General features: G+C 50.2%; 1 protein-coding gene across 1 annotated transcript; it reads right to left on the bottom strand.

Annotated features, from left to right (window-relative positions):
- Positions 1-6,506: 6,506 nt before the first annotated feature.
- Positions 6,507-10,308, bottom strand: Cyp26a1 (cytochrome P450 family 26 subfamily A member 1). The gene is made up of 7 exons (XM_070020454.1): positions 9,928-10,308; positions 9,451-9,675; positions 8,955-9,245; positions 8,714-8,872; positions 8,105-8,239; positions 7,358-7,510; positions 6,507-7,040 (listed from the first exon to the last, which is right to left on the bottom strand). Exons 1-7 carry the CDS (start codon positions 10,249-10,251, stop codon positions 6,699-6,701), a joined length of 1,629 nt encoding a protein of 542 aa, XP_069876555.1. The 5' UTR covers positions 10,252-10,308; the 3' UTR covers positions 6,507-6,698.
- Between the last annotated feature and the right edge of the window lie 4,203 nt (positions 10,309-14,511).

The raw sequence follows: 14,511 nt of genomic DNA, 5'->3' as shown, positions 1-14,511 counted from the left end.
ATGTAAATAATGTAAACTTTGACAAAGAGAAAAACATAAACATTCACTCCCTCTGGTTCCATTCAAACATCTCTGATTTTCAACCATGGACTGGATGATCCTTAGACTATACAAATAGGAAATGCCATATTCTCCCCCCTCTTCCCTTTAATATTAACTGTGTCTATGAACAAACAAGTCACAAATGAAATATTAGATAATGAAAGATTGGATACAAATGAAAATATTAGAAATCAAGGATTTCCCAGGAATAAAAGGCAAATGCTTTAAAGGCAAGGTAAGTATGTACTCACTGCTCAAAGTCCCTGTGGTAACAACCTCCAGCTGGTACACAGAGAGTCTCAGCTGCTGCTCTTCCCACTCTTGAGGGTGTCCCTCCTCCATTGGCCGTAGCAAGTCTGTATAGCCAATGAGATGTTACAGGCATCTAAGGCTACGTCATAAGAGACAGTGAAGCCTACGTCTTGTTCCTGTATGGGGCATCGCTTGCTTTGAACAAGGCCAGCTGCTATACCTTTGGCATCTGCCAAAGGAGCTCTATGGAATCACCTAGCAAGGTACCGCAGCTTTCTACCAACAGGTTTGTGCATGTGCCATCTTGGACAGATCTTCCCACCCCAGACAAGCCTTTAAATGAACACGTTCCTGGCCAGTCTCTTTAGCTGCAAATTCATAGACCCTACGAAACCGAACTCCTCAGCTAAACCAGTCTTGATGACCCTCTAAGGGATCAAAGACTCAAAAAGTTGCAAACTGAAAACCAGCAAGGCCACAAACCAGTTTTATTTTGTCTGTACAGTTATAAAAATAGGAAATAATCACCAATGGGGTCTAAGCAAAAGATATCCCCGTCTAAATTTGGATAACTAATATCTTCTAAAATAATTGAGAGCATCCATGGCTCATGCCTGTAATCCTAGCTACTCAGGAGGCTGAGATCTGAGGATCATTATTCGAAGGCAGCCCAGGCAGAAAAGTCCCCATGAAACTTTTATCCCCAATTAACCACTCAAAAGCCAGAAGGGACGCAGTGGCTCAAGTGGTAGAGTGCTAGTCTTGAGCACAAGGAGGCTCGGGGATGGCATCCAGGCCCTGAGTTCAAGCCTCACAACCGCCAAAACATTTTTAAAAGTTTCAAAAATAATTGTGGGAGCTCCAAACCAAGGTCCTCATTCCTATAGATAAAGAATTGATGAGGGCTAAGCAACAACTGTCCATTCTAGTGTGTAATTGTGCCCCTCCCTCCCCCATCAGCAACCCAACCACCTGGCTCAGATTACATTATATTACCTATCGCAAGGCCTACCAGCCTTCCTAGGTGTGTGGATCCTTGACATGCTGATCAGAAACTTTCCACCATCAATATTCACAGTGTGGTCCCAGGAGCAGCAGACTCAGCATCACCTGAGAACTGCCTAGAAACGTACATTTTTGAGTCAGCCCAGAAAATCTGCAGGGGATCCCAATAATCCGTTTCAGCAAGTGGTTCAGGTGATTCACTAGTATGGAAAAGAGCCTTTTTCTCATGAGTAGAAAGCACTTCATGATGTTCAATAGAAGAGGTGCAGAGAGTCTAAGGGTCTAGCTCTACCAGTGTTCAAATAGCCCTGATCCTGCCCAGAAATGCTAGCAGCAATCAATACCCCCACCAGGCTTTCTGTCAAATTCTTTTTTTGGGGGGGTGCCACTTATGGGTCTTGAACTCAGGGCCTAGGTGCTGTCCCTGAGCTTTTTACTCAAGGCTAGCACTTGAGCCACAGTTCTACTTCTGGCTTATATTTTGGACAATGGGGAGGGGGGAGTTAATTAGAGCTATGAGTCTCATGGACTTTCCTGCCCAGGGTGGCTTCAAACCACAATACAGTTTTGTGGAATTCTTTCTGGCTAAGACTTCAAGTTCTCACAACACCTTCAAGAGCCTCTCAGAGGTATAGTGAGGAGCAAGAACCTGGAAACAATGTGGCCTCAAAGCATCTACTCACTGCCCTCTCTTTCCTTGATGCATATATAAATAAACAATATGGCTGGGTTGGTTGGTTGGCTGGTTGGTTGGTTGGTTGGTTGGTTGAAATCAAAGGCCAAGTCCTGCAACTTGCTGGGCACATTCTCTGGTGTAACCTAAAGATCCTTTTAATTTCAGATTTCTCAGCTATAACCCAAGGTGTTTGGATGACCTTGCCAGTCTCCCTTCCAGCTCTAAATGTCTGTGACTAATCGCTATTCCACGAGCTTTCCATTTCAGAACACCACAAATCTAACATTGAATAAAACACCATTACATTGGATGGGGTGACTGATTCATCAATGAATCAGTTGGCTGTCCTTAATACATTTTTTTTTTGGTCAGATTATAAACAAAACGCCTGGCCCCCTTTCTGCAGTTGAAGCGAAACCAATCACCAGTGACTTGAGAGCACAATCCTGAAGCTTTCCGTATCTGAAATGTGTACGGAGATTTCTAACCCCTCAATGGATGAGGGCAGGTTGGGCAGTGGTAAGAAATCTTACAGTCTTTGTACAGAGACGATGTGGTTCTGAACATTGCAACACGATAAGTCTCACCCAGAAAACCCACCAAGCAGTCCAGAGCTAAGGCTCCAACCCTATCCTAAGGTTCTAACTGGAGTTGACTCTACTTCAAAGGAAGGAAAGCTTGTTTGGCCAAATACCCAGGAAGCATCAGTTTCAGGAATGTGACATGCTGTTAAACCACAGCCCTGTAAGCTTGTGGCTGCCTAGATTTTTCCAAGGATGAAAGTTTCAGCTTTCAAAGAAAAACATGGCACCATGTAAGTGGGAGAACTTATACGGTAAATGGTGTCAATTGGGTCCCAGAAGCTTTCTTTCCCAATGCATACCTACTGTGTGTGAGTATATTCCAGGCAGAGGGCAAGAATGGACTCAATCTACACAATTGGGATGAGGAGACACACTTCCTGAGCTTGCATTAGCTTCTCTGGAGGCAGAGAATGGACCACTGGGATGGGCAGAGTCCAGTGTTGACACATATGTATTCCCCACTGAGGCCAGGTGGAGTGAATGGTCAGCCTGGGACAGGCAGGAGAGGCCTTGGGATGTTGGAGCAGACACAGAAATTGTAGTTGGGAGTAACAGGTCACAGAGCGCTCCGTGTCTCTGAGGTCTCATTCAGCCTCCTGTGCTTCCGGTTTGGAGAGAGGGATCACCTGGGACTTGCTGGAAGACCATGCATGTGGGGATGACCTGTCTCCCTGGGTTGGAGTTAATCCTGGGATTCATTCAGAGCTTTACAATTATCTACTTTGGAAGAGAATTTGGAGGATGATTTGACCCGGTTTCTCCCTTCATGTCATGATTGCTATGGGGCCTGGCCATTTAGTTTCTGTTTGGGTGTCTCCATTTAGAGGGAGCTTGCTTTCTTCCCGCCTGTTTCATCATCACAGCTGCCTCCTTACCTGGCACTTACCCTGCCACTCCCAAGCCTCTGTCTTATCCCCTTAAGCGCATGCTCTGTTCTTCAGAATGGACCTGAAACTTCTATTTACCACCACAACTTAGCCTGTTTGAAAGACCCACCAAAACCGCTCTTCTCCCACCGTGCTTTTATGGGATGGCTCCTGGACCTGGTTACGGTCATCTGAATCCTCTCTCATTGCTCATTTTCTTGGAAAATGGGGATTCTGTCTCCCTTGAAATAGAACAGTTTTTTAGGTAGACTGGAACAGCATAGGTCAGATGTAGGCAATGTGGGGCAATGCTGGAAACCAGAGACCACAGATGCTTTTGGTCAACCCCAGTGCTGGGTGATCACTCCAGAGGCCAGGCAACCTTGGTCAGGTATGACATAGAGTTGTGGTAAGCTACAGCCTCTCACTATCTAGGGGGTCAAGGTAACCTAGGGTCAGAATGAGTGGACACTGAATTTCATGGACACTGGTGGGAAAACCACTGGGCCCTCAGCTTGGCATAGAAGGGAGAAGCCCGCCCCCTTGTGGCATTCTGTGGAGTGGCAAGGTACTAAAACATGTTGCCCCAAAAGATAGGGGGGTCTTGGAGGAAGCAGCTCACAGCTGTCTTTTCACCTCTTGGGGGGTGGGAGGCTGTCTTGTAGAAGAAGACATGAAGAGAAGTTATAAGATGGTGGCTCCTAGGTTTAGTTGTTGGCTACAGAAAGTTAGAAAGATGTCAGACCGGTGTTACTAGCTGTTAAAAAAAAAAAGAGGGAAAAAAAGGAATACCAGACCAAAATGAACAAAAGCAGGCATCAGAAAGTTTTTTCTAGTTCTGTCACTCCTGTGTAGGTGAGCTAAATAAGAACTACAGTCCAGAAGCTGTCATTCTCACAGTGGTCTAGCATGCGTGGCATTGCACCTGTGACTGAAGACATGGGAAGCAACAAGGGCAGAGGGCACTGCAGAGGAGAGTTTGCAAAGGGCTCCCATTTACCCACTGGACAGGTCCACCCACTGCCTGTCCCGGAGAACATAGTGCCCTTCCATTATTGGGCCTCTGGAACATCAAAGGGTCCATTTCCTATAGTCATCTCCTCTCCTTTCCACACATTCAGCCAAATCTATATCATCGCTCCATACCATGGGTATGGCTGGCCCAGAGGTCCTCGTACCATAAAACAAGTTTGCCTCAGTAGGTTGAGCCAGGCTTCCTTCCTATCCAATGCCCACAAGAGTCCCATTGTCCTCACACTTGAGTGCTTTTAGCCTGCCTTTACCAGACACTCAGCACATCACCAAACACTGCGCCTGTAATGTATTACTGTAGATCAATCCTCTACTACTCTGCAACTGATCAGTAAAGTTGAGCTAAAGGCAGCCCTGAGAAAGACAAACCAGAAGCACTTTTCTCAAAGCTCTCCAAATAAAAAATAAGGTGGACTTAAAAATGTCAATTTTATTTTAATTAAAATAGCTCAAATTTCTTACCACACTATGCTCGCAGAAATTGCCAAAGATGTTACTGTAGCAGACTGGAAAAATCATGAGTGTTGAAAGCCTTCTTTAAGTTGACCTTGTATAAATGATCTGAAATAGTGATTGCCCCTAAGTCCCCCTCTCCCCCAAGCTAGTCCTATTAGCTAGGAAGATCCAGGGCAAAGGTTATGGAGACGAGGGGTCATCTTAGCCTGCTGCAGAATACTAAAGCTTGGGCTGAAACTGTGTAAGCCTGTGTCATTTGTAAAACTGCCTGATGAGGTCCTTATAAAGCATTCTAAGTGATTATGTAAACATTCAAGATCTCAGAGGATTCCAACAGAAAACACAATCCAAGATTTACCTAAACACTAAAAGGCAGGTAGAACACGCAAGTCTAATTGTTCATAGAACTCCTGCTTGAAAAACACCTATTTAGACTACTCAAGTTTCCGTGGCAGCATTGCCAAATTCTAAAATTGTTCGTGAAAATTTTCAAGTCCAAAAACCTACAAGCATTCAGAGGTTCAGTAAGCAGACGGTGCCATTTCACAACGGAAAATACGCTTGCATAAGCAAGTCACCAGGGCTAACCTTTCTGGATTGAGAGGCTGGCCCTCAGTTCAGAACATGGCCATGCCAGGGTCAGAAATGTGACAAAACTGCTCTTTAGAGGAGGTTAGCCAAGGTTCACAGGGTCATGACTGGGCCATTTTATCAGTCATGTCAGGCTCATACCCTATTGCCTGGGATAGATAAAAAAAACTTTATCTGTCAGTTAGGGAAATCTGCTCCTCCTGCCCCATTTTGAAAAGAAAACCTGGGCTCAGCTTATCTAAACCAGAGACCTGCCTCTCCTGGTCCTGTTTTCATATACAACTTCTAAGTCAAAATGACATGCCAATGATTTTCCGTCTCATCTTAGTCAAGAACTGTCCATAATTGGAGTGACTGGCTTTGTCTTATCTAAAAATCCTAGCTTCAGAGGACAGCTTCTGGCTCTGTCTGACCACATGAATTTATTGTTTGTTACATGATTTTTATGCTGGAGGAGTTATATTAGAATGGAAGATTCCAATGTGTTACCTTTTCAGAATCATCTTTATTCTAAAATGGAGCAAAAAAAAAACAAGGTTAAATTCCCAGCACCACACACACACACACACACACACACACACACACACACACACACACACACTCCCTTCACCTAAAATCAACTTTGGGTTGGGGATATAGAAAGGTGGTTCAGTGTTGGAGTACTTGCCTAACTTGTATGAGGCCTTGAATTTCAACTCCAGCACTGCCAAAAAAAAGTTTTTAAATTAACTTAATTAAACTAACCATGATAACATTTTCAAGTAGGGAATCTAAATTGCCTTGGAAGAGTTTGCAAAGATACCTTTGGACTATCTCACACATCATATATATTTTCTGATGAAAGAATTTTTAAAAACCTAAGGTTTCTTCCTTACAGAAAGCAGATATGCACAGATGACAAAAATATCCAGATATGCATTTAGAAATCTTGTTCAAATACACTGACTGCAAACATTAAACTAGTAGGGTTTTCCCAATAGGAATCTTGAATGTAAGAAAAGAACTTTCGAACTGTTCCTTTATTGGCAATTACATAAATTCATCATTTTAATATTTAAAGACCATAGTACTGCAATGGAGACACATAAATAGTATAATATACATCAGAAATTAAATACAATAAAGTCAGCACGGCACTATATAAAAATGTATATGTACACTTCACTAAGTCCGAGGTTTGAGCATTCATGCCCATCAGATTTCCCCCTGGAAGTGGGTGAATCTTGCAGGGAGATTGTCCACAGGATACACAGTGGGACTAGTCTTCATCGTAGGAGGGCCATTGAGAAGCTGCCAGTCACAATGCCTGGCCAGCTCCACTGTAAATATTTTGAGAAGAATTTTTGCGAACTCTTTGCCTACACAGCTCCGAAGGCCTCCTCCAAATGGAATGAAGCTGAATCTGGATGCGTCCTCTGGGTAAGGCAGCATAAATCGGTCCGGATTAAATTCCTCTTTGTTTGTGAAGATGTCAGCCACATCATGCGTGTCACAGATGCTGTAGATAACATTCCAGCCCTTAGGAATTTGGTATCCCTGTAAAAGATTTTGAGGGCCCAAGGATTGGGCCTTTAACTTTAATTTAAATTTAACTTTAAGAAGCCACCACCAATGTGATGGGGGGGGGGAGGGGAGGGATTATGAGTTTAAAGAGAAGGGTGACAGGAAAGGAGGGGGCTAATTGGGGTGACTGGAATCTATGTCCCAAGGGTGGGACAAGATCATGTTTGCAAAAGCGTCAAGAAGTTAAGCCATAATTTAAGCCATAAAGAATTTAAGACAGGGTAGGACAAAAACCACACAAAAAAGGCAGAGGGTTAGTTAGGGTCTATCAGGGGAAGAACTCAACTCACATTTAATTCAAAAGTCTTCAGAGCAACCCGAAACCCTCCTGGAACGGGGGGATTCAGTCTAAGGGTCTCCTTAATAACACATCCAGTGTATTTAAGTTGTTCCAAAATTTCCATGTCCAACTTGTTGTTGCGATTGCTCTTGCAAAGTAAGCCCTAACCAAACAGGCATACAGAGGTGAATGGTTATTTGTGTTCCAATAAAATCAGCCTAGCAGACCTAAACAGGACTTAAGTGGCAAAGAAACCCCAAAAGGCCTCAAGATGGGGGGGGGGGGAGAGGACAGCAGCAAGGGACCATTTGTCTCCACCCCTCAGCCCAAATACACAGCCTACAATTCCAAGAGAAATTTGCTCACCACCCCTGCCCCATCACTGCCCATCCTAATCAGCTAGCTATCTGTACTGCTCACACTACCCCGCCCCCCCCCCCCCCCAGCCTTTAAACACCCAAACTCAAGAAATCTCCAGGGCTAAGCAAATCAGCAAGGAGAGTGGAGAAGGGGTGGGAATGTAAGGTCAAACTCTGCTCAGGTGGATCCTAGCTCAAGATTGTCTCCTTTTTATTTCCCACCGGTGATTTTTCTCCCCCATCCCCCACTGGCCCACCCAGGCCATGGAACCAGTCCATGGCTCCAAGGTGAATACTCAATGATACTTATATAACTCAGGTACATTAGGAAGGTGGTTAAGAAGCAGAATACCCTAAGCTAATAAAGAACCCTCTAGAATCTTCCAGAATCCTCCTACCTTACTCTTCAGCTCCTCTCGAACTTTCTGCAGAACGTGTGGGTAGAGCCCCAGGTAAGTGATCAGAGATGTAGCTGCACTGGCGGTTGTTTCGTGCCCTCCAAAGAGGAGTTCGGTTGAAGATTGTTTTAGCGCCTAAGAATGGAGTGAGACGGCCATTTTCACGTTGAACAGTTTTGCAGGAAGCTTTCTCAGAACCCGATTGAACATTCATTCATAAGGCAAAATTAGAAGGGTGAAACATTTTGCTGATGGGGAGCCAAGGAACCCAACATCTTTAAAGAAAGCGTGAAACCCTTTGGCTAGGCCAGAACAGGAGGGCAGCACCCCGCGCCCCCCACAGGGACCCTGATTTTCTTTAAAAAATCGCCCAAGTTTCTTTATTAACATTTTGCAAGTGTTCAACGTCCCTTTGAAACCTGGAGAGGCAAGGGTACCCTCTGGTTCAGCCTCTTCCTGACCTGATCGTGGCAGGCTGGGCTGGTGCCCATGCCAAGAAGCTGGATCCCAGGCAGCAGCACCTTTGGAGACCCCGAGTTGTGCTTAGAAAGTGAGGGGGACCAAACCTTGCAACACACACACACACACACACACACACACAGGGCTCACCTGCATGTCCAGCCGCTCTCCCCTCTCCCACGAGTGTTCGATCAGCAGCTGCAGCGCGTCTTTGCAGCCCTCTCCCGGTTCCGCGGCCCGCAGCCTGCGGATCTTGGCGTGGATGTTCTCCTCGATGCGCGCGTGGATGAGGTTCCGCGCCTTCATGCCCTGAGCGCCGAGAGTGCGTGACGGTCAGCAAAGGCCCGGCTCCCCGCCTCCCTGAGATCCACCGGGCGCGCGTCGTTCTTACCCGGTACAGCCCGCTGAAGGGCACGTCGATGGGCAGCGAGAAGAGGTTTCGGGTCATCTCCTCGAAGGCCTCCACGAGCTGCTGCTCGCCCTCCTCCCCGCCGGCCCGCAGGGGCTCGCAGCCCAGCAGGATGCGCGTGGCGATGCGGAACGTGAGGCGCTTCACCTCGGGGTAGACCAGCAGGCCGCGCTCGCCGCAGCTCAGCCACCGCTCCAAGCCACTGCCCACCTCCTCGGCGATCACTGGCACGTAGCACTGGAGCGCCTCACGGCTGAAAGCCCGCATGATCACCTGCACCCCAAGGGGCAGACAGTGAGAACATCCGCCGTGGCGGGTGACCCCCAGCCTCTGCGGATCCCTCCAGCCGCGGGTGGGAAAGGTAAAGAAGGCTTCGGGAGGGTTGCAGTGCGCGCCTCGCGCGGCCGCCACTCGCCAGCACCTCCAATGAATGAGGTCTCCCTCCCTCCCTTCCTAGGCGTGGATCCTCCGCCCTCACCTTCTTTCGCTGCTTGTGCGAGGAATCGTGCAGGTTGGAGAGACACCCGGAGCCCAGAATGGTGCGCACCGACGCCGGCCAGTGCACCGACACCAGCCGATGCTCTCCCAGCAAGATGCGCCGCACGTTGTCGGCACCCATGACCCGCACCGTGGGCCGTCCGAACAGATGTGTCTTGTAGATGAAGCCGTATTTCCTGCGCTTCATCTGCAGGAACTTCCTCCGCTGGGCAAGGGAGGTGGTGGAGGAGGAGACAGAAGGCGTGAGGGGGGCGCCGGGGGGACCGTCGCGCCTCCCGCTAGTCCCGGCCTCCTAGCCTCAGTCCCAGGCTACAACTCTCCCACCCCCATTCCCTCCTCCGTCCTCCCCCCACCCCACGCCCCGACACACACACACACACACCTCCGGCTTCAGCCGAGACCAGAACCGAGCCGGGCTCCGGGTAAGCGCCCAGTCCTACGCCCTAAGCTTCCTTACCTGCAGTACCATCTGCAAGGTCTCCCCAAAGAACGGAAAGCCCATAGTCCCGGGGGGCAAAGGCAGGGCGCTGCTGCGGTCGCGGCTGCTCACGCAGTACAGGTCCCAGAGCTTGATCGCAGCCAGGAAGAGCAGCAGCGGCAGCAGGAAGGTACAGAGAGCGCTGGCCAGCAGCGCCGGGAGCCCCATGGCACACCGCGGCCTCCCGCGCCACCTGCCGCCGCCGCCAGCGCTCCAGACCCTGCCGCGCGCGCTTGTTTTATAGGCGGTCCAGGTTACTGCCCACGTAGTTACCTTGGTCAAATTAATTCCCCCAAAGTTCATCTTTAATTGAGGATTGGGCCCCTAGCTCCTCCCCCCCGCGAGGCGCTGCCCAAAAATCTTTTAACCGTTTGTTCCACGCCGAGACAGAGGCGTCGCGGTGGCTGCTTGCCTCGGAGCGCGCCTCCTGGGGTGCGGGGCTGGGAGTAACACCGCCCCCATCCAAGGTGCGCCCACATCTACCCAGCGGGGAGTGGGATTAAGGGGGGGTGGGCCGGAGCTCGGGTGAGTGAGGAGCCGGAATTCTGAGCGCTGGGCTTCCTGGCGGTGTCTTCGGGATCCCTCCCCCTCTCTCTCCTCCCCCCTCCCGACCGGCCGCCCCAGCTCAAAGCCGCCTTCCAGGCTTCTTCACCGGAGCTGCACGGGCTCCTTTCCACCTGCCGGGGAAGTAAAGGCCTTGGGGGAACCGTCACCCAGCGGAGTCGCCCACAGACACGTAGAACAAACGGGAACCAACACGCCGAGAGGTCCCCCTCTCTTTTGAGGATATCAATCAAGTCGATCCCTGGACCAGAATCTTAGCAAGAGCCACCTGGGCAGGGCGAGTCCCAGTTCCCCAGCCACCTAGAAGGAGCCAGCAGGTAGGAAGGTGTTCAAGTCGGCCTAATGGCCGCACTTAGGCGACCCAGTGGCGGACTCGTGGAGGACCATTCATCCGCGGCTCGGTAGTCAATGCCTGGCTGTGCGACCTGGCCACACCGATCCAATTCCTGAGGCCTCGGGGCTCATAGTCCCAGCTACGGACCGTGAAGATGCACACCCCAGGCTGCGCAGAGGGAAGAGAGGCGGTGCGTCTTTACCTCCATCTCTATTTGCCTGATCTTGGGCAAAGCCATCGCAAGTCCTTATGCCCGTTTCCTTCCGTTTAAGATGCAGGAGATCATTCCCCACCCTCTACAACTCAGAGCGCTTGTGAGTTAGCAAAGGGAGATTCTGGTTGCAAATACTCTCCCCCAGAACCAGGCACGCTGGGCTGCGTTACTAGCTCGGTCTGGACCGTTTACACTCCCACCGTGCGCGCGCTTTCCCCCCTCACGCTGGCCCTGAACCCAGGCTCACTCCTCCCGCTAATGCGAGCCTGGGAGGACTCCGCATCGCGAATTGGGTCCTCTGGACTCTGCCCAATTCCAACCAGCCGCTCCTGTGGGGCCAGTAGTACCTGCCTCCTGGACAGCCAGATGCGCAGTGCGCTCCGGGCCCCGCCACGCCGCTTGGGGGACCATTTAGCCAGGGCCACATGTGATCTTGGTGCAGGCGCTGGACGCACCAGCAGCGCCGAAAACGAAACAGTGACGCGCGTTTGTGACTGGCAGATGCGCGCCCCGCGCTTCGGGAGAATGGAAAACCCTTGGGTCCCGAAGACTGTTAAATACATGGCCCTCCTGTGGTTGTCCCCAAACTTCGAGGGGTCCGAAGTATCTGCTCCAATCGTTAGGACTTGCACAGTCCAAGCCTGGAGCGCCACGGGGCGTGTTTCGGGGAGAGAGCGCGTCTCCGGAGCACTTTTCGGAGCGCTTCCTTGGTCTGGGAGGCGAATTCTTCTACCATTATTTCTTCTAAGTCGGCGGTAACTAAAGAATGCGGGCCCGCTTTGGGGCACTGGGAGCCACGAGGGCGAATCTCGCTGGAGGTTAAATTCTCAAAAATCCTGGGCTTTTTTTTTTTTTTTTTGGAGAGCCCCGGGGCCGGTGTGCAAGCCCCGCTGGCAGGGGCGTGACCTGGGGCCCAGTCTCAGTCCCCCGGCTTGACCCGCCTGTGACCCCTGCTAGGCCGGACCGTGACATCCGAGTGAACTCGGCGGGGCCACCCCGCCAAGTTCAGCGCTCCCCGTCACTAGATGAACGAGGCCTGGGCACTGGAAATTGCCATGGGGGTCGGAGGGGGGGTATTATTATCATTTAAATCTACCTGCTAAGGAGACCCGCAGGGGTATCCAGAAGAAAAAGATTAAATATAAGAATAAAAGATCACTAAAGGACATCTTGAAGGGGGCAGGAGGATCCATAAATTAACAGCCGAGCAGAACTTTGATCTAGGAACTTTGCCAAGCTTTCTTGGGTGGGGGGCGGGGCTTGATTTAATGGAAAACAAAACATTTACAAAACCGCATTCCAAATTGCCCTAGGGGTAGAGGAGGGAAGGGGCGTGTCTGTTTACTTGTGCAGAGGACAAAGACTTAGAGGAAACAAAGTCCTAGAACTAGGGTCGCCACCAGGCCCTTCCTCCACTTTCTGTCTTCCAGCCCCCACAGACTCTTCCCAAGTGCTCATTCCGCCTCTTGGGTTCGGTAACTGCAGCTCCCTCAGGTGGTTTGCCCCTCCCTCAGGCCACTGCAGATTGGTTCCTTCCAACGTCTTCTGTCACCTCCAAGGAGAAGCTCCCCAACCCCTGCCCCAGGCCCTCTGTGTTAAAGATTCCTTTTCTTTTCTCTACAGCACTTAAGGTCATTGGACACATTCTTGCCTTTTATTTTTTTGTCTGCCTCCCTCCAGGAGCCTAAGAAGTCCAGAAGAGCCACATCTGGTCCTTCCCCAGAGAATTTAGAGCTACTGGAACAGGAGCTCGCCTAGTCACTAAAATTACTAACAAGATGTAGGGATGGGAAATTAGAGTAAATGTGGAGTCCCCCCCTACGGTTTATGGTTACTCCAGACTCTAGAGTAGGTTAACTAAGGCTTATGAAACCAGCTGCTCTGTGCACTTCTGAAAGGCCTTTCCTTTACTTTTCTCCTCAAATCAGAAGGAGCCTTGAAGCAGAGTCTTTTGACCTCCACACCCAGATCTGTGCTGCTCAGACTGGGATGTCCTCATCGGTGCTTTCAAGAGCTTCTTGGGGGAGACTGCAGCCTGCCACCTTTGCAGTCTCTGGTGCCTGCTAAGCTCAGAGTCTGGCACTGGATCCACGGGTGATGAATTGCGGGGGTGTATGAGGTGGGAAGGGCCCACTGAGCTCTTCAGCTGCTAACTCTGCTGTCCCCCCTTTTCTTCAGGCCTCAGAATCCACCTTAAACATAAGTTCAGGAGGGCACTGGCCTCCTTCTGGTTCACTACAGAGTCAGCTCAGGCCTGTATGGCGACTTTCTTGGCTCACCAGTCATGCCCAGGTGCACAGGCCTGTGGGAAGATCGGTGGCTGTGGGGAGTGATGGCACTCCTGACATCTTGGCTTTGATTTAAACAGTGGTGGGACCTTTTGGATAGGAAAGGCCAGAAGGTCCTGAAATCAAAATAGGAATGTCTGAAAAGGCCAAAGAGCTGAAGCCTTCAAAGTGACATCCATTTAGGGGGTGGCATGGTGGAAGGGGGCAAAATGTTGGAGGTTGGGGAAGCAGGGCATGGCCAGCAGTCTGGTAGCCTATTGCTGGCTCCTCGGGAGACATTGGGTCTCTTTGCTCCTCTGCCATAGAGGATATTGACACAGTAATTCCAGAGCTTTCTGACCAGTTACTGCAGAGAGAATTCACAGCCTGGCATCCACCAGCATGCTTAGGCTCGGGGCTGAGGCTGCCCATGACCAGTTTCTTCTCTGGGTATGCTGGGGTGGATCCTTGCTGGTGAGCACCACCCTCCGTCTGATCTCATTCACCAGGGAGCAGCTGCCCAGCTAAGCCCCATCCACCTTACTCAAGAGCTGGCAGGAAATTTTATTTCTTGGCCTTCCTGTTTTGACTACAAATATCCCAAACCTCTCTGATTATAACTCAGCCTCCCATGAAGAGATTCTGTCTCAACCTCCGATGAACCAGCCTCTCTTTGGTCAAATTCTCCCTGCTTAAAAAAAGGGGGGGGGACGATTAAGTGCATTCTTGAAGTGGGAATTTAAAAGAAGGTTCCAGCTGAATTCGTTGATGTTGAGTTTCTAACAGGACGGGGAAAAGGTTCTCTGGGCCTTCCGAGTTGCTCGACCTCTCAGCTTGCCCTACGGCCCAGTGTCAGATTAGGGTCTCATCCTGGCGTCCTGGCTTGCTCGAAAGGTGGGATAGGCGGAATATCCACCCTCCCTGTGCACACCACACACACACACACACACACACACACACACACACACACACACACACACACACACACACACACACACACACATACCAGGACCCGTGATCCTACCCGATTGCCACGGAAAGGTGAAACCGGGTTACACCCGTGGGGCATCGATCGGTTTTCTCCATCCCAGCTTTGCGATCTTGGAAAGTGGCGAAGAGACTTAAACCTACCACCTTCATTCCGCAAGGTGCAGAGAGCAAGAGACACCTTCTCCCTGGCGGGA

Source organism: Dipodomys merriami, unplaced genomic scaffold (assembly GCF_024711535.1).
Source record: "Dipodomys merriami isolate MVZ:Mamm:240054 unplaced genomic scaffold, mDipMer1.0.p SCAF_14, whole genome shotgun sequence".
Classification (NCBI taxonomy): domain Eukaryota; kingdom Metazoa; phylum Chordata; class Mammalia; order Rodentia; family Heteromyidae; genus Dipodomys; species Dipodomys merriami.
This window is presented reverse-complemented; position numbering and strand designations above follow the sequence as displayed.